Source organism: Lampris incognitus, chromosome 7 (assembly GCF_029633865.1).
Source record: "Lampris incognitus isolate fLamInc1 chromosome 7, fLamInc1.hap2, whole genome shotgun sequence".
NCBI lineage: Eukaryota > Metazoa > Chordata > Actinopteri > Lampriformes > Lampridae > Lampris > Lampris incognitus.
In genome coordinates, this window is record NC_079217.1 from 68,353,592 (window position 1) to 68,378,477 (window position 24,886).

A 24,886-nucleotide genomic window follows, 5' to 3' on the forward strand; every position below is an offset into this window, starting at 1 on the left:
GTTAGCACCAGTTAGCACCGGTTAGAACCATTTAGCCCATTTTAAGTACAGCTAGAAGAAACTGTGAGAGTGCATCTCCTGGATTTCTTTGTAACTATATAGACAGTTGAATTCGAAACCTCTCCTAGTAGTTTTACGTTAGTGTGATGGATAGTTTTAATCCCTTCCTCTCCCGCTGTCTCAAACCTGGAGGCGTACAGAGGTTTCAAACAGCTGGTAGCCAAGAAAGAACAAGACACGAATCAGATATCACCAACATTTTATCTGGAAATCAACTGCTCCTTTCCCAGGACTCGCTGGAATGGTGAGTTACAAGGGGGAAAGTACATGTCCCTAACCGGTGTCCTGACCATTTATGCTGCCTTGTCGAAAAGTGCTACATGGTGTGAATCGATAGTAGAGTCCTAAACTCGCCTGTTTGTGTTTATTTGCTTAGTTTCCAGGTCTCACTTTATGATCACATTCAGCAGGGAAGTCTCTTTAAATGTTATTTCCGTAGCCCTGTGATGTCCACCAGCAAGTCATTACAAGCTATCGTCTTTGTGAATGTGCTCTAGTTTAAGTACGCCCCCTGCTGATAGGAGGATATGGTAGCCAGCTAGTTGGGCACTTCTGTTCAGTCAGGAAGCCACCTGCCATTGTCTATCCTGTGAGAGCCCACAGTGTCCTGATGACTCCTAGTTTGAGCTCCAGTGGATGATGAGAGCTGAACCTTAAGTACTGATCAGCATGTGTTGGTTTACGGTAAACATCAACAATCAAATGTCCCCCATCACCAACTGCAGTTTCACAGTGTAAGAAGACTAACCTGTCATGTTCCACATCCTCCCTGGTGAACTTGATGTGGTGTCCACAGAGTTCATGTGGTCGGTGAAATGTGGTACATCCTGAGATTTAATTTTAACCCAGGTGTTGTCCACAAATCTGAACCAATGGCTAGGTGGTGTCCCTGGATAGGACATCAGAGCCTCTTTTCCACTTCCTCCATGTACAAGTTGGCCACTACAGGTGAGACTGGGGAACCCATAGCACCCTCATGCCTCTGCCTATAGTACTGCCCCCTGTATGTGAAGTACATGGACTGAAGACACAGATTCAGGACACACTTGGTCAGTGTTAAGGGTGGTCCTATTGCTAAGGGTGGGGTTGTGTTGTAATTTCATATGGAATACCTCCACTGCTTCATCAACAGGAACACATGTGAAGAGAGACTTAACATCATAAGAGACCATTGTTTCATCCCTCTCCATAATGATGTCCCTCACCTTATCCACAACATGCTGGCATTGTCTCCCACCTGTGCTGAACCCGTTGGTAGGCAGTAATGGACATCACATTCAAAACACTATGGATGTTGTGGATACAGTGAGGGATGTCGTAAAAGTAAAGTTTTATCGAACTGCAGTTCGTTGTCTTGGTACTCTGTGCAGTGACAATAAAGTTGACTCATGACCCCCACCCCCATTCACAATAGAGACTTCTGTCTCTATTGTGAATGGGGGTGATAATGATAATGACAATAATGATAATATAATAATAATGATAATAAGAATAATAATGATAATAATGTCCGCCACAATAATAATAATGATAATAATAATAATAATAATAGTAATCTACTACTACTACTTTCGGCTGCTCCCGTTAGGGGGCGCCACAGCGGATCATCCGTTTCCATTTCTTCCTGTCTTCTGCGTCTTCCTCTGTCACACCAGCCACCTGCATGTCCTCCCTCACCACATCCATAAACCTCCTCTTTGGCCTTCCTCTTCTCCTCTTCCCTGGCAGCTCCATATTCAGCATCCTTCTCCCAGTATACCCAGCATCTCTCCTCCACACATGTCCACACCATCTCAATCTTGCCTCTCTTGCTTTGTCTCCAAACCGTCCAACCTGAGCGGTCCCTCTAATATAATCGTTCCTAATCCTGTCCTTCTTCATCACTCCCAGTGAAAATCTTAGCATCTTCAACTCTGCCACCTCCAGCTCCACCTCCTGTCTTTTCATCAGTGCCACTGTCTCCAAACCATATAACATAGCTGGTCTCACAACCATCTTGTAAACCTTCCCTTTAACTCTTGCTGGTACCCTTCTGTCACAAATCACTCCTGACACACTTCTCCACCCACTCCACCCTGCCTGCACTCTCTTCTTCACCTCTCTACTGCACTCCCCGTTACTTTGGACAGTTGACCCCAAGTATTTAAACTCAAATGCCTTTGTCACCTCCACTCCTTGCATCCTCACCATTCCACTGTCCTCTCTCTCATTCACGCATAGGTATTCCGTCTTGCTCCTCCTGACTTTCATTCCTCTTCTCTCCAGAGCATACCTCCACCTCTCCAGGCTCTCCTCCACCTGCACCCTACTCTCACTACAGATCACAATGTCATCCGCAAACATCATCGTCCATGGAGACTCCTGCCTGATCTTGTCCGTCAACCTGTCCATCACCATTGCAAACAAGAAAGGGCTCAGAGCCGATCCTTGGTGTAATCTCACCTCCACCTTGACCCCATCTGTCATTCCAACCACACACCTCACCACTGTCACACTGCCCTCATACGTATCCTGCACCACTCCTACATACTTCTCTGCAACTCCCAACTTCCTCATACAATAACACACCTCCTCTCTCGGCACCCTGTCATAAGCTTTCTCTAAATCTACAAAGACAATGTAACTCCTTCTGGCCTCCTCTATACTTCTCCATCAACATTCTCAAAGCAAACATCACATCTGTGGTGCTCTTTCATGGCATGAAACCATACTGCTGCTGCTGATCATCACCTCTCCTCCTCTTAACCTAGCTTCTATTACTCTTTCTCTCCTCTTAACCTGGCTTCTATTACTCTTTCTCTCCTCTTAACCTAGCTTCTATTACTCTTTCCCAAATCTTCATGCTGTGGCTGATCAACTTTATACCTCTGTAGTTGGTACAGTTCTGCACATCACCCTTGTTCTTGAAAATCGGTACCAGTGTGCTTCTTCTCCACTCCTCAGGCATCCTCTCACTTTCCAAGATTGTGTTAAACAATCTAGTTAAAAACCCCACTGCCATCTCTCCTAAACATCTCCATGCCTCCACAGGTATGTGGGGGCATTATTAATAATAATAATAATAATAATAATAATAATGATAGTAATAACAATGATGATAATAATAATATTTTTTTTATTTTTTTATTATTGTGTTGGGGATGTCGGGCTTTTTGGGGGGATGTGGGGCTGTTCGTCCCACACGGTGTGGGGGACGTGGGGCTGTTTGGGGGGACGTCGGGCTGTTTGGGGGGACGTGGGGCTGTTTGGGGGGGACGTGGGGCTGTTGGGGGGGACGTGGGGCTGTTCGTCCCACATGGTGTGGGGGACGTGGGGCTGTTTGGGGGGGACTTGGGGCTGTTTGGGGGGAACGTGGGGCTGTTGGGGGGGACGTGGGGCTGTTTGGGGGGAACGTGGGGCTGTTTGGGGGGGACATGGGGCTGTTTGGGGGGGACGTGGGGCTGTTTGGGGGGAACGTGGGGCTGTTGGGGGGGACGTGGGGCTGTTCGTCCCACACGGTGTGGGGGACGTGGGGCTGTTTGGGGGGGACGTGGGGCTGTTTGGGGGGACGTGGGGCTGTTCGTCCCACACGGTGTGGGGGACGTGGGGCTGTTTGGGGGGGACGTGGGGCTGTTTGGGGGGACGTGGGGCTGTTCGTCCCACACGGTGGGGGGGGGGGAACGTGGGGCTGTTTGGGGGGGACGTGGGGCTGTTCGTCCCACATGGTGTGGGGGACGTGGGGCTGTTTGGGGGGGACGTGGGGCTGTTTGGGGGGAACGTGGGGCTGTTGGGGGGGACGTGGGGCTGTTTGGGGGGAACGTGGGGCTGTTTGGGGGGGACGTGGGGCTGTTTGGGGGGGACGTGGGGCTGTTTGGGGGGAACGGGGGGCTGTTGGGGGGGACGTGGGGCTGTTCGTCCCACACGGTGTTGGGGACGTGGGGCTGTTTGGGGGGGACGTGGGGCTGTTTGGGGGGACGTGGGGCTGTTCGTCCCACACGGTGTGGGGGACGTGGGGCTGTTTGGGGGGGACGTGGGGCTGTTTGGGGGGACGTGGGGCTGTTCGTCCCACACGGTGGGGGGGGCGGGACGTGGGGCTGATCGTGACGGCTGCTCGGCAGCTTTCCTAATCTCACATTCTCTGGTTGGTGTTTGCTGAGAATTAATGTGGACTAGTGGTTCCACACAAGACTAATTGGTTTATAGTGCAGCCTGGGCAAGGCCGTGACCGTTAATGAATCAACAAAGAGTCCTGCTAATTGCTTTTATGACGTGACATTCCGGCATCACTGGGTGAGCACGCCGCCTCGTGCCACAGCCGGCACGCCACCGGGGAGTCACGTGACGCTGCAAGCCGCTTTAAAAGAACCTGCCTGGAACTGCTGGATCTCACAACTCCATCAGCACAAGAAGTGGTCCGGCCGATATCTGTCCTTCTTCCACACCAAACCGGAGCAGATCCAGCAGGACTCAGCAGTGAGAAGGTACACTCCTCCGAACCACGTCCCTCCTGTCATTCCTTTCTTCGCTCGGGTTTTGTTCAGCTCTTGATTGTTGTTGCTGTTGTCCCCAGGGATGAGGTTCCTGTGTTGTTCCAGTGGCCTGGTTCTGTCGGCCTTGGCTCTGATTCTGTTCAGTTCAGGTGCTGAATGTCAGCCCAACCGAGACCAGAACCATAATGTAGATTTGGACCTGGAGCTGAGGCACCACAGACTTCTGCAGCGCACTCGCAACGCCGACCTGATGACCCAGGTTAGACATCTGGATTCTGTGTAGACAAAGCTCGGTCTGGCTTCACCACCACAGACGACAGAAGTACTCACAACTTTATCAAGTGTGCTGAGTCATATGTAGCTTTCCAGAAGCATAGCATAGTGATTAGCGTAATATTCCAATGAGTAAACGTCATAGTATGACCAGTAAGTATTATACGATGAGTGGTAAATATCATATTTTACAGTCAGTATCACGTGACCAGTAAATATGTCATATCATATTGTGCTCACGAGATACCCTGATATAGCTTCTAAATATCATAACGTGACCGGTACATACCAGTAGGGGGCACTGTGCGTGCTGATTAAAACAGTAAATGCGTCATTTAAAAACATAGGAGCTGACTTTGTTGTTTGATGTGTCTATATATACACACACACACACACACACACACACATAAATATATATATGTATATATATATGTGTGTGTGTGTGTGTGTTTATATACATATGTGTATATATATGTATGTGTGTGTATATACATATATATATATACACACAGACACATATTTATATGTGTGTGTGTGTGTGTATAAATATATATGTATACATATATACGCTCCATATATAAATATATAGGAGTGGAGTAAGCGTGCTGTAGAGGAGCTGCTATCCCAGCTCTCCCTGCCAGAGGGCGACACTCAGCGAGAAGCAGAGGTTATTTCCATGGGGGCTGGGGAGGCACCAGAGGACTCACTGAGGATGGAGCTCGAGCGCTCAGTTGATCCCCCATACAATCTGCCCCCCCGCGAGCGCAAAGCCGGCTGCAAGAACTTCTACTGGAAAGGATTCACTTCCTGTTGAAGACCAACCAAGGTAACGTACTTCCTGTTGAAGACTTCCGCCCTCTCCTTTGTGTTTGTCCTCTGAGCCAACCGATCTGCTCTTTCTTTTCACCCCCCCCCCCCTCAGACTGACTGTCCTGGTGTGAGACACGCCCACTCCAGACCCACCAGCGAATCGGACAGCATGTCCGCCTGCACCTGAGCGACTCCAGTAACCAATCAGCACCCGCTCGCTGGCGGCCCAAATTGTAAATGACGACATCTGCGATGTGTGTGTGTTTAATTGATCAATAAAGAAACAAAAACCACAACTTGTGTTGCTCCTCTCGTCTGTGCCACACGGGGCAGCACAGCACGGCTCACCTGGCAGACAGGGCGTGTTTAGCAGCAGGATTCAAACCCCCCATCCCCCCACCCCCCAACCCCCATCCCCATCCCCCACACACACAGGAATCAGGAGCAAACTGACACACACATCCAAACTAACACACACACGTCCAAACTAACACACACGTCCAAACTGACACACACATCCAAACTAACACACACACATCCAAACTGACACACATATATCCAAACTAACACACATATGTCCTAAGTAAGATCCATATGTCCTAAGTAAGATACATATGTCCAAACTAACACACACATATCCAAACTAACACACATTTGTCCAAACTAACACGTACACATCCAAACTAACACACATATATCCAAACTAACACACACACATCCAAACTAACACACATATATCCAAACTAACACACATATGTCCTAAGTAAGATACATATGTCCTAAGTAACACACATATGTCCAAACTAAGACACATATGTCCAAACTAACACTTACACATCCAAACTAACACACATATGTCCAAAGTAACACACATATGTCCAAAGTAACACACATATGTCCGAACTAAGACACATATGTCCAAACTGACACACACATGTCCAAATTAAGACACATATGCCCAAACTAAGACACATATGTCCAAACTAACACACATATGTCCAAACTAACACACATATGTCTAAACTAACACACATATGTCCAAACTAAGACACATATGTCCTAAGTAAGACACATATGTCCAAACTAACACACATATATCCAAAGTAAGACATATATGTCCAAACTAACACACATATATGTCCAAACTAAGACACATATGTCCAAACTAACACACATATGTCCAAACTAAGACACATATGTCCTAAGTAAGACACATATATCCAAAGTAAGACACATGTGTCCAAAGTAAGACATATGTCCAAACTAACACACATATGTCCAAACTAACACACATATGTCCAAACTAACACACATATGTCCTAAGTAAGACACATATATCCAAAGTAAGACACATGTGTCCAAAGTAAGACACATATGTCCAAAGTAAGACACATATGTCCAAAGTAAGACACATATGTCCAAACTAAGACACATATGTCCTAAGTAAGACACATATATCCAAAGTAAGACACATATGTCCAAAGTAAGACACATATGTCCAAAGTAAGACACATATGTCCAAACTAACAGGTACAACCGTCAGTTCCAGCGAAGTTGGGACGTTGTGTAAAACGTGACTAAAACCAGAACACAATGATGTGCAAATGCTTTGCCACCTATGTTCAGCTGAACACACCACAAAGACAAGATACGTGATGTCCACCCTGGTCAACTTGATTGTTCCTTGCAGATGTTCCCTCCTTCTGAGTTTGATGGCTGCAAAGCAGCTGCTCTGCCTCACGTGTCGACTGAACAGAAATGAGCATTCATGTGTTGAAACAGTTGCTGATAATGACATGAATTAGAGAGGCTGTCCTCTCTCACGTCCTCATCCTCTCCTCCTCTCCGGTCCTCTCTGTGTACTGGGAGTACTGGGAACACTGGGCAGTATACTCTGTCATTCTGGTCCAACACCTCGTCTCATCTTCTTCTGCTCTAATTGATCTTTAATGAAGACGGGAAGTGGAAAACAAATATTTGCTTTGCTGCAGGCGTGTTTAATTAACAGACAGTTGCTATGGAAACAGCATGGCACCGGATGTGAGAGTGAGGCGGAAGATGGGCCTGAGGTGGAGAGAGCTGAAGAAATGAAGCGAGAGAGAGAGAGAGACAGAGACAGAGACAGAGAGATTATTATAATTATATATATATATATATAAAAAACACTTTTCTAAAACAATGTTACAAAGCGCTTCACAAAAACAAAAATAAAACCAGATAAAACCAGACAAGGCAGGAATAAGAGTAAGATCAAATAAGAGTAAAATTAAAAACAGTAAAAATTAAAACAAATATCCAACATTTGTAAAAGCTTTCATAAAAAGAAAAGTTTTAAGACGAGATTTAAGGGGAGCTAGAGACCTGGCTCGTCTTAGCTCAGCGGGAAGAGAGGTCCCTAGTGTGGGGGCTCCAACAGCAAAAGCTCGGTCGCCCTTTGTAACCAACCGAGACCTGGGAATAAGCAGCAGGGCTCCATCTGCAGACTTAATGGTGGAGGGGGGACATACCACGTCAATACATCACACATGTATCAAGGAGCAAGACCATTTAAAGCCTTAAAAGTGGGCAGTAAAATGTTAAAATCGATCCGAAATCTAACAGGGAGCCAGTGTAGGGAGGCAAGCGCAGGAGGGGTCTGGTCATGCTTCCTTGTCCCTGTAACGAGCCGAGCAGCGGCTTGTAGTACCAACTGCAGACGGTGGAGGGCGCTCTTGCCGATACCAGAATAAAGTACATTACAGTAGTCAAGCCGAGAAAAGATAAGAGCGTGTACAACTTTTTGCAAATCGGCAATAGATAAAAATGACCTAATTTTGGAGATTAGCTCAAGTTGGAAAAAGCATGACTGAACAACATGTTTAATGTGATTGTCAAAACTGAGGTTAGCATCAAATATTACCCCAAGATTCCTAGCAGCCTATTTAAGACTACCTGACAGACCACCCAGATTAGTAGCAAACAGACTGATGGAATTTTCGGGCCCGAACAGAAGGACCTCAGGCTTATGATCATTAAGTTTAAGAACGTTTTTGGACATCCAGGATTTAATGTCGGTGAGGCAAGCTGTGAGATTTCATAGGGCGCTAGGATCAGTGGGTTTTAGTGGCATGTACTATAACTGAGTGTCGTCAGCATAAAAATGGTAGAGCACATGGTGATTTTGAATGACCTGGCCAAGGGGCAGCATGTATATAGAGAAGAGAAGGGGGCCAAGAACTGAGCCTTGAGGGACACTACAACTCAACTGAGCCACTGAGGAGGTAGAATTACCCAGAACAACAGAACAAGTTCTGTTGGTGAGGTAAGAGTGCGATAACGTAAGAGCCGAGCCCTTGATGCCAACAATGATATATATACACTACCGTTCAAAAGTTTGGGATCACCCAAACAATTTTGTGTTTTCCATGAAAAGTCACACTTATTCACCACCATATGTTGTGAAATGAATAGAAAATAGAGTCAAGACATTGACAAGGTTAGAAATAATGATTTGTATTTGAAATAAGATTTTTTTTACATCAAACTTTGCTTTCGTCAAAGAATCCTCCATTTGCAGCAATTACAGCATTGCAGACCTTTGGCATTCTAGCTGTTAATTTGTTGAGGTAATCTGGAGAAATTGCACCCCACGCTTCCAGAAGCAGCTCCCACAAGTTGGATTGGTTGGATGGGCACTTCTTTGAGCAGATTGAGTTTCTGGAGCATCACATTTGTGGGGTCAATTAAACGCTCAAAATGGCCAGAAAAAGAGAACTTTCATCTGAAACTCGACAGTCTATTCTTGTTCTTAGAAATGAAGGCTATTCCATGCGAGAAATTGCTAAGAAATTGAAGATTTCCTACACCGGTGTGTACTACTCCCTTCAGAGGACAGCACAAACAGGCTCTAACCAGAGTAGAAAAAGAAGTGGGAGGCCGCGTTGCACAACTGAGCAAGAAGATAAGTACATTAGAGTCTCTAGTTTGAGAAACAGACGCCTCACAGGTCCCCAACTGGCATCTTCATTAAATAGTACCTGTTAGAGCCTGTTTGTGCTGTCCTCTGAAGGGAGTAGTACACACCGGTGTAGGAAATCTTCCATTTCTTAGCAATTTCTCGCATGGAATAGCCTTCATTTCTAAGAACAAGAATAGACTGTCGAGTTTCAGATGAAAGTTCTCTTTTTCTGGCCATTTTGAGCGTTTAATTGACCCCACAAATGTGATGCTCCAGAAACTCAATCTGCTCAAAGAAGTGCCCATCCAACCAATCCAACTTGTGGGAGCTGCTTCTGGAAGCGTGGGGTGCAATTTCTCCAGATTACCTCAACAAATTAACAGCTAGAATGCCAAAGGTCTGCAATGCTGTAATTGCTGCAAATGGAGGATTCTTTGACGAAAGCAAAGTTTGATGTAAAAAAAATCTTATTTCAAATACAAATCATTATTTCTAACCTTGTCAATGTCTTGACTCTATTTTCTATTCATTTCACAACATATGGTGGTGAATAAGTGTGACTTTTCATGGAAAACACGAAATTGTTTGGGTGATCCCAAACTTTTGAACGGTAGTGTATATATATATATACACACACACATATATACACACATATACACACACATATATATATACACATATATATACATATATATATGTGTGTGTGTGTTTGTGTATATATTTATATATATGTGTGTGTGTGTACTATACACGCACACACACACACACATATATATATACATACATACATACACACACACACATATACACACACACACACACACACACACACACATACATACATACATACATACATACATACATACATACATACATACATACATACATACATACATACATATATATTATGAGATATATAATTACAAATTATTTTTTCTATATTCTTAAAACTTTATATCTTATTATGAGATATATTACAACTATATATCATATTATGAATTATATTTTGCAATTATATATCTTATTTCGACTATATTATTACAACTACATATCATATTATAAGTATATTATTACAACTTATTATGAGTAAATTATTACAACTATATCATATTATGACTGTATTTACAAATATTATTATTAATAAAAATATTACAACTTACTATGAATATATCATTACAACTATATATCATATTATGAATTTTATTATTACAACTGTATATCTCATTATGACTATATTATTACAACGTATAATGACTATATTATTACAACTATATCTTATTATGACTATATTATTACAACTATATATCTTATTATGCTATATTACAACTATACATCATACTATGAATTATATTATACAGCTATCTATCTTATTATGACTGTATTATCACAACTATATATCGTATTATGAGTATATTATTACAACTTATTATGAGTCTATTCTTACAACTATATATCATATTATGACTATATTAATACAACTTATTATGACTATATTGTTACAACTATATATTATTATGACTATGTTATGACAACTATATTATGATATATTACAACTAAATATTATATTATGAATTATATTATTACAACTATATATCATATAATGAGTATATTATTACAACTATATATCTTATGATGAGTATATTATTACAACTATGTATCTTTTTGTGAGTATATTATTACAACTTATTATGAATATGTTATTACAACTATATATCATATGAATTATATTATTACAACTGTATATCTCATTATGACTATATTATTACAACTATATATCTTGAGTATATTATTACAACTTATTATGACTCTATTATTACAACTATATATCATATTATGAGTATATTAGGGACTTATCATTCAGTAGGTTGCAGGTGATTAGAGAGCCTGCTAGGTTTAAATCTAGTGCGGATGTGGAGTCAAGTAGTTTAATTAATGTTAGTCAGGGAATTTCTCATAGTGTAGATTATCAGCCTGATAACTTGGTCTATAACATTGAGACTGTCTCCCTACCCTGCTGTATTGCTCCCAAGCTCTCCTCTCCTAACTGTGTGAATCCCAACAATCTAGTAATTATTCCTACCACTGGTAGTGGTGAGATGTGCGACAAAGTACCTAATAATCTACAAAACCAAACAGCTAATGTTATCAAGAATGTGACCACATATCGTCCAAAGCGTTGGTGGCCAAAACTCTCAACAAGGTGTCTAATTCCAATTAATCTTTCCCCTATTGGTAGCTTTAAAGCTCTGCCTACTACTGATCACTTCCACAAGATGCTTAAATGTGGTTTGATAAATATCAGATCACTGTCTACCAAAGCCTTACTAATAAATGATCTGATTCTTGAACATAGTTTTGATATGATTGGGTTATGTGAAACATGGCTGAAACCAAATGTTTTTCTTCCCTTAAATGAAGCTTCCCCACCTGACTATACTTATGCCCATTTAGCTCGGGCAAATAAAGAAGGCGGGGGTGTTGCCTTAATATATACATCTATTTTCAATCTGACTTCTAGACTTGACTCTAAATTCCAGTATTTTGAGTCTCTTATTCTTGGTCCATCTCCCTCAGCCATGAATAGACTCGGCTCAGTCCAGATTGTGATACTCTACCGGCCTCCTGGCTGTTAGTCGTTATTTCTAGAAGAATTTGGAGAATGTGTCTCAGGCCTTGTTACTCACTCTGATGACATTCTAATTCTAGGTGATTTCAATATTCATCTGAATAAGGCTGCTGATCCTCTAAGTAAAGCCTTTCTGGCACTAGTTGATACTTTTGGGTTCACTCAGTTTGTTCAAGAGTCGACTCATTGCAGTGGTAACACCCTTGATTTGGTTTTATCTAAAGGAATAGCTGTTTCTGATCTGAATGTCTTACCAACCAAATCTGCTGTGTCTGATCTTTTCTCATCAAATTTGAAGCATTATTGGCCTGTCCAGTTAATGTCAGCACAGATGTAATTGCCACTCGCCATATCGGTCCCTCCACTGTAGCTGCATTTGGCCAGCAGCTGCCTGAAGTCTTGGCTCCTTTCACTGTGGTAAATAACTCTGTTGAAAATTTCACTAGTGACTTAAATGTGGCCCTCTCCAGTCTCCTCGATTCAGTTGCACCTCTCACTACCAGAGCTAGGTGACTACAGAGGCCTACACCCTGGTTTAATGATGAGACACGTGCCCTTAAGCGGACCTGCAGGAGACTGGAACGTAAATGGCGAAAATCAAAATTGGAAGTTTTTTACCTATCGTGGCATGAGTGTTTATTGAAATACAAGCGTGCTTTATCTACTGCAAAAACATTGTATCTCTCTCACTTAATAAATATTAATAAACATAACCCCAGATTTCTCTTTGACACTGTATCTAAACTTACTAAAAAGCAGTTGTCTATTAGCTGCTCACCATTCACAGCCCATGAATTTCTAGATTTTTTCTGCAATAAGGTTGATGAGATCTTAAACAAAATTAGTTCTTCAACTCCATCTACTCCTGCAGATCCTGTCATACTAAATTCATATCTACACAATGAATCACTGACAGTTCCAGTTATTACAGCTTTTGAGAATATCTCTCTTGATACTTTGGCTAAGTTAGTGTCAGCTTCTAAACCAACTGCTTGCCTACTTGATCCCTTACCAGCAAAACTTTTTAAAGACCTCTGGCCTTTTCTTGGACCTACAATGCTAGACATCGTTAATTTATCTCTTACTGCTGGCATTGTTCCCAGCAGTTTTAAGACAGCTGTGGTTAAATCTCTACTTAAAAAAACGCACCTTGATCCAGGGTCTCTTAATAACTATCGGCCAGTCTCTAATCTTCCATTCTTCTCTAAAGTACTAGAGAGAGTTGTGTATCAACAACTTTTGACCCATATAAAAGAAAACGATCTATATGAACCTTTTCATTCGGCTTTCAGGCCCTGTCACTCCACCGAAACTGCTCTGACCAGAGTGGTAAATGATCTTCTACTGGCTATTGACTCTGATTCCACTTCTGTGCTTCTACTACTGGACCTCAGTGCAGCCTTTGACACCATTGATAACTGTATACTTTTAGATAGATTAAATTGTAATTTTGGTGTCTCTGGTTTAGCTCTCTCTTGGCTTAAGTCCTACTTATCTGGAATAACACATTGTGTCTGCTATAATAATATTATATCAACATTTTCTGACATTAAATATGGTTTGCCTCAGGGCTCAGTACTTGGCCCTCTACTTTTCTCTCTTTACATTACACCTCTTGGCCAAATTATACGCAGTTATGGAATAAATTTCCATTGCTATGCTGATGATACTCAGTTGTATGTGCCTATAAGGGCTGATGATCATACTCAAATCACTAACTTAGAGGCCTGCTTGGCTACTGTGAAAAACTGGATGTCATTTAACTTTCTGCTTTTAATTTCAGATAAAACCGAGATGCTGGTCATTGGCCCTGCTAGACACAGACACCAATTTGATCAAGTAACGATAACGATCGACTACTCTGTGGTTTCACAAAGTGTGGCAGCCAAAAATCTTGGTGTTACGTTTGATCCCAGCCTTTCCTTTGATAAGCACATTAAAGAAATCACCAAGACTGCCTTTTTTCACTTACATAACATAGCTAAAATTCGGTCTTTTCTCTCCATGGCTGACGCAGAGATTCTAATACATGCATTTGTTTCATCCAGACTTGATCACTGTAATGTTCTGTTCTCAGGTCTGCCACATTCCAGTACTAAAAGTCTTCAGATGGTTCAGAATGCTGCTGCTAGAATCCTAACTAAAACTAGGAAATTTGACCATATTACACCAAATTCTTGCCTCCCTTCATTGGCTTCCTATCCATGTTAGATCAGAATACAAGGTGCTTCTGCTGACTTATAAAATCCTAAATGGGCTTGCTCCATCCTACCTGTCTGATCTCCTTAAACCTTACATGCCATCTCGAGCACTTCGTTCTCAAAATACAGGGCTCCTGTGTGAACCCAAAGTTAAACAGAAGTCAGCTGGTGGCAGCAGGGCCTTTTCCTGTCGGGCTCCATTGTTGTGGAATAACCTGCTTGCTGCCATCAGACCATCAGAGTCTGTTGAGTCTTTAAATCCAAACTTAAAACTCATCTTTTTGCCTTAGTTTACAATTAGTTGCCTTTAAGTTGAGTGCTTCACAACCTGTACTGGATGGCGGGTTGGTTTTCTGTCTCAAGGAATTTACCAACCACTGTTCTGCCGACGAGATTATCGAGTATAGATTACAGAGTATAGATTACAACTAATTGATGACTTAATTGATTATGGCTAATGACTATTGCAAACTGTTCTCTTCTCTAACAGGTCTTTTCTCTCTCTCTGAATGATGTCTTCTCCTTTCTCTTTCTCTGTGTTTGAATGGTGTCATGTGAGTCTCTCTTGCGTGCATGTGCAGTCGGTTCTCCTCCCAGGTCTCCGTGGTGATGGTGGTCGCCATTTGGATGCTGCCTGCCCTTCCACTTCTCACATAAGTTTTTCTTTTATTACATGATGATGCTGGTCGCGTGGCTTGGGTCCTGGACTGCTCCGTTGGCATGTGGACACTGCTTCGCATCCTGTGCATCATGTTCTTCATAAATATTATGTCCATTATAATTCTGTTATCCTCTTTCAATGTTGTGTTATGTAAACTGCGTGAACACAACATCCATTGCACGCTGTCCGTCTTGGGAGAGAGAGCCCTCCTCTGTTGCTCTCTGTAACGGTGCGGCTGGCCGTTACCGCAGAACTAGCCGACATCCTACATTCCGGATCAGAATAAACTAGACGGACAACAATATTGACAGAATGGTGTTTATTGGCGCACACGATTCACACCCCCACCCCGACAGTCAGCGTCGCTCCACAGTAGACGGACGTATCGCACCGCGATCGGTCCCCCGTCTGCAAGACAGTCCTCCATTCCCGGAAGAGGGGGTGAGTCAGGCTTTGTGACATTAGTAACCTTTTGGAGGTCAGTGCAAAATCTCTGCGTTTTATCCGCCTTAACTACCAGCAGACATGGAGAAGCCCTGCTGGATGAAGACGGAACTGCAATATTGTTTTCCAACATATACTGCATTTCAGAGTCCAACACTCTGCATGTATGTGGAGAAACACGGTAAAACCGCAGCCTGGATGGCTCAGCGTCTCCTACATCTATATGGTGTGTGTGACGGCGTATCTCCAAACAAACCAGGAAGAGACCTGATCACCTGCGCCAACTCAACGCACCTTTGCCCAGGTGAATGACCAAGCAACCTCTCCAACCTAGCCAGAGACTCGAGTTTCTCCACCGGCCACGCAAAACACCGTCATCAGGACCAATACCGACTTCGTCCCCACCCACCCCCTCATAAGTAGAGGCGACATTAGTGTTCCTACTCCCAACACCAGTACCCAGGGTGAGTGCAGGTTTGATGCTTTGATTTGGTTTCCCCGTCAACTGACAAGCGTGACATGTTGTGACATGAGCGGCAACATCCCTCCTCACACGAGGCCAAATAAAATAAAAAATAAAAATCTCAGGATACAGTCGTATGTTTTTTCTCACCTCCAAATGTCCCAACGATAGAGTTCCAACACCAATTTGCCGAATTTGTCAGGGACGACCTGATCCTGAACCACCAACTGTCGTTTGCTGCAAACGTTGCATCGGTTGCTCGCTCCTGCAGATTTCTCCTCTTTGACATCAGGAGGATTCGCCCATTCCTCACCGATGAGACAGCACAGGTGCTCATCCAGGATCTGGTCATCTCCTGGCTGGACTACGGCAACTCCCTCCCTGCTGGAGCCCCGGCGTCGGCCATCAGACCTCTGGAGCTTGTTCAGAAAGCTGCAGCTCGTCTGGTGTTCAACCGCCCTAAGTTCTCCCACACAACTCCCCTGCTCATGTCCCTACACTGGCTCCCAGGAGCTGCTCACATCCAGTTTAAGACTCTGGTGCTAGCCTACAGGGCAGTGAAAGGAACAGCTCCTTCCTATCTCCAGGCCATGGTCAAGCCCTACACCCCCGCCCGACCACTTCGCTCTGCTGCCTCGGAACGCCTGGTTGCCCCATCGCTCAGAGGCCCCTGCTGCTGATCGACCCGGTCATGGCTCTTTTCTGTCCTGGCCCCACAGTGGTGGAATGAACTCCCCACTGATGTCAGGACAGCGGAGTCGCTGCCCATCTTTCGGCGCAGGTTGAAAACTCACCTCTTTAAGAACTACTACCCTGTTACTTGTTCTTACCACTTATTGTATTCACTCATTAAAAAAAATCTTTCTTGCACTTTCACTTTAGCACTGGTTTTGCTCTTAGATGCTTGTTTAGATGCACTTATGACCTCTGATGACTAGTAGTTCTCCTGACTTCCTACGTTAAATGATGCTCTTATGACCTCTAATGACTAGTAGTTCTCCTGACTTCCTACGTTACATGATGCTCTTATGACCTCTCATGACTAGTAGTTCTCCTCACTTCATATGTTACATGATGCTCTTATGACCTCTGATGACTAGTAGTTCTCCTCACTTCCTACGTTACATGATGCCCTTATGACATCTGATGACTAGTAGTTCTCCTGACTTCATATGTTACATGATGCTGTTATGACCTCTGATGACTAGTAGTTCTCCTGATCTCCTACGTTACATGATGCTCTTATGACCTCTGATGACTAGTAGTTCTCCTGACTTCATATGTTACATGATGCTCTTATGAACTCTGATGACTAGTAGTTCTCCTGATCTCCTACGTTACATGATGCTCTTATGACCTCTAATGACTAGTAGTTCTCCTGACTTCCTACGTTACATGATGCTCTTATGACCTCTAATGACTAGTAGTTCTCCTCACTTCATATGTTACATGATGCTCTTATGACCTCTGATGACTAGTAGTTCTCCTGACTTCATATGTTACATGATGCTCTTATGACCTCTGATGACTAGTAGTTCTCCTGATCTCCTACGTTACATGATGCTCTTATGACCTCTGATGACTAGTAGTTCTCCTGATCTCCTACGTTACATGATGCTCTTATGACCTCTAATGACTAGTAGTTCTCCTCACTTCGTATGTTACATGATGCTCTTATGACCTCTAATGACTAGTAGTTCTCCTGACTTCCTACGTTACATGATGCTCTTATAACCTCTGATGACTAGAAGTTCTCCTGATCTCCTACGTTACATGATGCTCTTATGACCTCTAATGACTAGTAGTTCTCCTCCATTCATATGTTACATGATGCTCTAATGACCTCTGATGACTAGTAGTTCTCCTGACTTCATATGTTACATGATGCTCTTATGACCTCTGATTACTAGTAGTTCTCCTGATCTCCTACGTTACGTGATGCTCTTATGACCTCTGATGACTAGTAGTTCTCCTGACTTCATATGTTACATGATGCTCTTATGACCTCTGATGACTAGTAGTTCTCCCGATCTCCTACGTTACATGATGCTCTTATGACCTCTGATGACTAGTAGTTCTCCCGATCTCCTACGTTACGTGATGCTCTTATGACCTCTGATGACTAGTAGTTCTCCTGACTTCATATGTTACATGATGCTCTTATGACCTCTGATGACTAGTAGTTCTCCTGACTTCATATGTTACATGATGCTCTTATGACCTCTGATGACTAGTAGTTCTCCCGATCTCCTACGTTACGTGATGCTCTTATGACCTCTGATGACTAGTAGTTCTCCTGACTTCATATGTTACGTGATGCTCTTATGACCTCTGATGACTAGTAGTTCTCCTGACTTCATATGTTACATGATGCTCTTATGACCTCTGATTACTAGTAGTTCTCCTGATCTCCTACGTTACGTGATGCTCTTATGACCTCTGATGACTAGTAGTTCTCCTGACTTCATATGTTACATGATGCTCTTATGACCTCTGATGACTAGTAGTTCTCCCGATCTCCTACGTTACATGATGCTCTTATGACCTCTGATGACTAGTAGTTCTCCCGATCTCCTACGTTACGTGATGCTCTTATGACCTCTGATGACTAGTAGTTCTCCTGACTTCATATGTTACATGATGCTCTTATGACCTCTAATGACTAGTAGTTCCCCTGATCTCCTACGTTACATGATGCTCTTATTGTAAGTCGCTTTGGATAAAAGCGTCGGATGAATGACTGGAATGTAATGTAACGTAACGTAATGTAATGTAACGTAATTTAATGTCATGTAACGTAATTTAATGTCATGTAATGTAGTGTAATGTAGTGTAATGTAATGTCATGTAATGTCATGTCATGTAGTGTCATGTAATGTAACATAATGTAGTGTCATGTAATGTAACGCAATGTAGTGTCGTGTGTGTTTGTTTATGTGTTTGTCTGTTTTTATTTATGTATGTCTGTGTGTAGATTGTGCTTTCAAATTTGTGTGTATGTGTGTATGTGTGTCTGCATATATTTGCATATATCTGTGTGTTTGTGTGTATGTGTGTGTGTTTGTGTGTTTTTATTTAAGTATGTGTGTGTAGATTGTGCTTTCAAATTTGTGTGTTTGTGTGTATGTTTGTGTATGTATGTGTGCGTATGTGTGTATGTGTGTACGTGTGTGTATGCGTGTGTGTCAGTGTGTATATGTGTGTGTGTGTTTGTTTATGTGTTTGTGTGTTTTTATTTATGTATGTCTGTGTGTAGATTGTGCTTTCAAATTTGTATATGTGTCTGTGTATATGTCTGTGTGCATATATTTGCATATATTTGTGCGTGTTTGTGTGTATATGTGTGTGTGTGTTTGTTTATGTGTTGGTGTGTTTTTATTTATGTATGTGTGTAGATTGTGCTTTCAAATATGTGTGTGTGTGTGTGTGTGTGTGTGTGTGTGTGTGCGTGCGCGCTCATAAATTGAGACTGACTGATCGACAGTGAGAGAGTCAGGTCTTATCTCTGTTCGTCAGCCAGTCTTAATTCTGCTGATGTTATTTCAGCGCGATCACTTCTGTCTCACACCACCCTGTCTGTCTCACACCACCCTGTCTGTCTCACACCACTTCTGTTTCACACCAACCTGTCTCACACCACATCTGTCTCACATTACGTTGTCTCTCACCACCCTATCTCACACCACTTCTCTCTCACACCACCCTGTCTCACACCACTTATGTCTCACAACACCCTGTCTCACACCATTTCTGTATCACACCATCCTGTCTCACACCACTTCTGTCTCACGCCCGTCTCACAACACCCTGTCTCACGTCACTTCTGTCTCACACAACCCTGTCCCACACTAGTTGTCTCACACCCGTCTAACAACACTCTGTCTCACACCACTTCTGTCTCAGACCACTTCTGTCTCAGACCACCCTGTCTCACACCACATTTGTCTTACAACACCCTGTCTCACACCACTTCTGTCACATACCACTTCTGTCTCACACCACCCTGTATCACACCACTTATGTCTCACACCACCCTGTCTCACAACACTCTCACACGACTTCTGTCTCACACCACCCTGTCTCACAACACTCTCACACCACTTCTGTCTCACACCACCCTGCATCACACCACTTCTGTCTCACACCACCCTGCATCACACCACTTATGTCTCACACCACCCTGTCTCACAACACTCTCACACCACTTCTGTCTCACACCACCCTGTATCACACCACTTATGTCTCACACCACACTGTCTCACAAAACTTCTGTCTCACACCACTTGTGTCTCACATTCCCCCTTTATCATGACACACCCGTCTCAGATCACCCTGTGTCATCTCTGTCTTCCCCAGCTGTGGTAGTAAAACAGCCAGTAAGTTGATGGTCACGGGTTTCATCCTCTAAATGTGACTTTTTGGTTCAGTAGTAGTTAGTTTGTTTAGTTTAGTTGTAGCACACTGCAGTTTGTATAATTTAGTTGAATTCAGTTGTAGATCATTGGTGTAGTTTAGCTGTAGCTAGTTGTAGTTGTAGTGCATTGTAGTTACTTTGTTTAGTTTAGCTGGATTCAGTGTTAGATCATTGCTGTAGTTTAGTTGTAGTTAGTTGTAGTGCGTTATAGTTACTTTGTTTAGTTTAGCTGAATTCAGTGGTAGATCATTGTTGAAGTTTAGTTGTAGTTAGTTGTAACTGTAGTGCATTGTAGGTAGTTTGTTTAGTTTAGTTGAATTCAGTTGTAGATCATTGGTGTAGTTTAGTTGTAGTTGTAGTGCATTGTAGTTACTTTGTTTAGTTTAGCTGGATTCAGTGGTAGATCATTGGTGTAGTTTAGTTGTAGTTAGTTGTAGTGCGTTATAGTTACTTTGTTTAGTTTAGCTGAATTCAGTTGTAGATCATTGGTGTAGTTTAGTTGTAGTTAGTTGGATTAGATTAGTTGTGGTTAGTTTAGTTGATTAGTTTAGTTGTAGCAAGTTGTAGTTTGCTTAGTCTAGATGAATTCAGTTGTAGATCACTGGTTTAGTTTAGTTTTTTGTGATCAACCATTTTTACTTTTAAAAAACAGGACACAACACACAAACAACAACAACAGAGCAGCACATTAGTAACAATGTTTAAGGACTGAAATAAAGGGGAAAAAAACTACAGAATAAAAAACAACATATCCATAGTAGCTGAGAGTAAGAGACAGACATTCCCAAGGGAAAACCATAATAGTGGAATGAAAAGAAAGAAAGAAAAAACCATATAAAACAAAACTATACATTGTATATACAACCATTCATTTCTACTAACTTCGAAATCTGGCCTGCTCCAGGTCTGATGTTACTGGGTGTGGAGGGGTGCAGGGAGGGGGTCATCCCTTCTTTTAAGGTAGTCTCTTATGGACACAGGTATGCCTGGCTCTATTGAGTCATGCTGTTGTACACTCAAGAGACACTATGCTCTGGTAGGACGCCATCCAGCACTTAATTAAAGGAAGTTTGGGGTTAAACCACAGTGTCAGTATGGTCTTTTTTGCTGCAGTAAGGCCTGCCAGCATTAGTCTTCGCTGATTTAAATTTTTAAATTGAGAGACAAAGACGAATCGTCATTGAGCAGACAAAGGCAGGGATGAGGCAATATTTGTTGATCCTAATAACTCTGACAGTGTTGACATAACCTGTGTCCAAAAACGTCTAATCAGTGAGCAGTCCCAAAACATATGCATTGTTGTGCCCAGCACCTGAGCCCGGCAGTGAGCACAGTTAGGGCTGGTAATTAGTTTCATTTTAAAACATTTGATTGGTGTAGCATATGCTCTGTGAATCATCTTATAGTGGATAAGCTGATGCACAATATTTTTAGAGGTACTGCTTATGTTACACCATATCGTTTCCCAATTTGGTTCCAGACTGACAATGTGGAGTTCCCTGGCCCACACCCCTTCAACTGCCAGTGTCTTAGTAGAGTGATCAAGCAGAGAGTTATATATATGTGTCACTGTCCCCCTAGTACCCTGCCCAGGACCGATCCACCCCTCCATAGGGTGCTCTGGCAAAGATCCATTCCAGGGCACCCCATATGTTTTCATCTCTGCAGTTCATCGTGGAGGTGGATGCATCTGAAGTTGGAGTGGGAGCTGTCCTCTCTCTACGCCGTGATCCAGATAACAAGCTTCATCCCTGCGCATTCTTCTCCAAGCGATTGTCACCAGCTGAGCAGAACTATGATGTAGGCAACAGGGAATTGCTGGCTGTTAAGATGGCTCTCGAGGAGTGGCGACACTGGCTGGAGGGCTCTGAACAGCCATTTATAGTCTGGACCAACCATAAGAACTTGGCATACATTCAATCTGCTAAAAGGTTAAACTCTCGACAAGCCAGATGAGCTTTATTCTTTAGCAGATTCAACTTCACACTAACCTATCGTCCTGGATCTCGCAACATTAAACCAGATGCCCTGTCTCGCCAGTTTAGCCAGAAGGAGGCCCCTACCGAACCTGATCACATCGTCCCTGCCTCCTGTGTTGTCGCCCCCGTCTCCTGGGAAATTGAGTCATGCATCACGAAGGCTCTCCGCTCATACGTTGAGCATGGACATAACACTAGATGAATTGACTGCTGCGGTGTCTCAGATGGCATCGGGCAAGGCTCCAGGAATAGATGGCTTACCATCCGACTTTTTTAAACTGTTCTGGGACAGGATCTTCTTCACGTGTTTAAAGAGTGCTTTGAAAAAGGGACACTTCCTCCTTCTTGCAGGTGTGCTGTTCTCTCTCTGCTGCCTAATAAGGGAAATTTGGCACTTTTGGAAGACTGGAGACCAGTAGCTCTTTTGTGTGCAGACTATAAAATCCTCTCCAAAGTTTTATCTAACAGACTGAAATTGTTTATTGACCTATTGATTGGTGCAGATCAATCCTACTGTGTTTCAGACAGGTCTGTGTTAGATAATTTGTTTTTGATGAGAGATGTGTTTGATATATGTAAGCTATACGATATAAATGTTGGTATCTTGTCCATTGACCAAGAGAAGGCTTTTGACCGTGTAGCTCACACTTTTCTTTTCTCCACCTTGCAGGTGTTGGGGAGGGGTTCCTGTCCTGGATAAAGCTGTTGTGTAGTGAAGGTGGGGGGAGGGTTGAGCTGTCCTGTGCCAGTTGGGAGGGGGATTAGGCAGGGCTGCCCCATCTCAGGCCAGCTCTACAGCATTGCCATTGAGCCTCTCCTATGTAGGTTGAGGAGCAGGCTGAGGGGTCTCTCTCTACCAGAGCTAGCTCAACACCCTTCAGTTGTATCAGCATATGCTGATGATGTCAGTGTTTTTGTCCAGAGAGGGGGGGATGTTCAGGAATTGGAAGAAAGCCTGGCCTTGTATGAAAAGGCCTCTTCAGCCAAAGTCAACAGGGGAAAGAGTGAGGCTTGTTTGGTCGGTTAGTGGGACTTGAGGAGTGCTCCTAGTCTTCCTGGGAATCTTAGATGGGGGGTAAGGGGTATTAAAGCTCTAGGAGTATATCTGGGAAGTGAGGACTTTCAGAGGCAGAACTGGGGGGGAGTGCTGGAGAAGGTGGAAGCCAAGTTGTCTAAGTGGAATTGGATGCTACCCCAGCTGTCCTACAAGGTAAGAGTTCTGATAGTTAATAACCTGGTCGCCTTGTCTCTCTGGCACAGGCTCGCTATTTTGGTGCCACCACCAGGCCTTGCGGAAGAGATGCAGAAGCTCCTGGTGAAGTTGTTCTGGTCTGGTCAGCACTGGCTGAGGGCATTGGCCCTGTATCTCCCTGTGGCAGAGGGAGGACAAGGACTTGTGGACATTCGGTCCAGGACTGCGACCTTCAGACTACAGATAGCGCAGAGGCTGCTGTAAATCTGCGGTCACTGCTGGTTGGCTCCTGCTCGACTTCTTCTTCGGAAAGCTGGTTGGCTTGGGTTGGATAAGCAAATTTTTCTACTGAGATCAACAGAAGCTGACCTAGTTGGACTTGCATCTTTTTACATTTCAGTGGTTGAAGCCTGGCAGATGCTGAAGGTCACACAAACTCCCGACCCTAGACCAGGAATGTGGCTTTTTGAGGAGCTGCTGTTTCACAACGACTTCCTTACGAATGCCACCTTCTCCTCTGCAACGGTGCGGACTGTATTTGTAGAGGCTGGCATCACCAAACTGGGCCATCTTGCAAGAACATCCGTGGAAACACTTGGTGGCATCATCAACATCAGGTCCTCCAGAGTGCTGAAGAGGGTTGTGGAGGAAGTCTGGAAATCCCTGCCTGGGCCACTGCGGGCATTTGCCGAAAATCGTGCTCTTGCTGGCCGATGGGATGATGAGAATGAGTACGTTTTTCCCTCCCTGATCGTCAGTCCTGCTTTTGGGGAATGGGGAGGGGGGAGCGGACTGCTTCTTTCCCTGAGTACGCCAGTGCTGGGTAGTTTCAGCTCTTGTAGGAAGAAGCAGCTCTACTATAGCTGTGTGAAGGTACTCAACCTTCGCTCTCTGGCTGAAGTCAGGGAGTCGAGGTGGACTGAGGTTTTTGCTTCAGACGGTACACCTAAGGGCAGGTGGAGGGTCCTGTATAAGCCTCCTGTTGAGAAACGGATGGCTGACCTCCAGTGGAGGATTATACATGGAGCAATAGCTACGAACAGACACAGGGCTCACCTCGATCCAAACACCGGGGAGGGCTGTCCGTTCTGCACTCAGAGGGAAACACTACAACACTTGGTGATCTCTTGTCCTCGATTGGTGGGCTTATTTAGGGTACTGCAGGAATGGGTGAAAGCTTTGGGTGAGGTGGTCTCCATCCCCATATTTGTTTTTGGGCCCAAATACGAGGCAAAAAAAAGGCTGCCCCTGGTCCTAGTCAATTTTCTGTTCAGCACTGTTAAGCTAGCGGTCTGGAAGACCAGGCAGAACCAGATGCTAGGACAGGGCTGGACCGATGTGGTGCAGAGTATGAAGG

General features: G+C 43.6%; 1 protein-coding gene across 1 annotated transcript; it reads left to right on the plus strand.

Annotated features, from left to right (window-relative positions):
- Positions 1–4,611: 4,611 nt before the first annotated feature.
- On the plus strand, positions 4,612–5,616 carry sst1.2 (somatostatin 1, tandem duplicate 2). Its single transcript, XM_056284041.1, has 2 exons — positions 4,612–4,788; positions 5,392–5,616. Exons 1-2 carry the CDS (start codon positions 4,612–4,614, stop codon positions 5,614–5,616), a joined length of 402 nt encoding a protein of 133 aa, XP_056140016.1.
- The last annotated feature ends 19,270 nt before the right edge of the window (positions 5,617–24,886 follow it).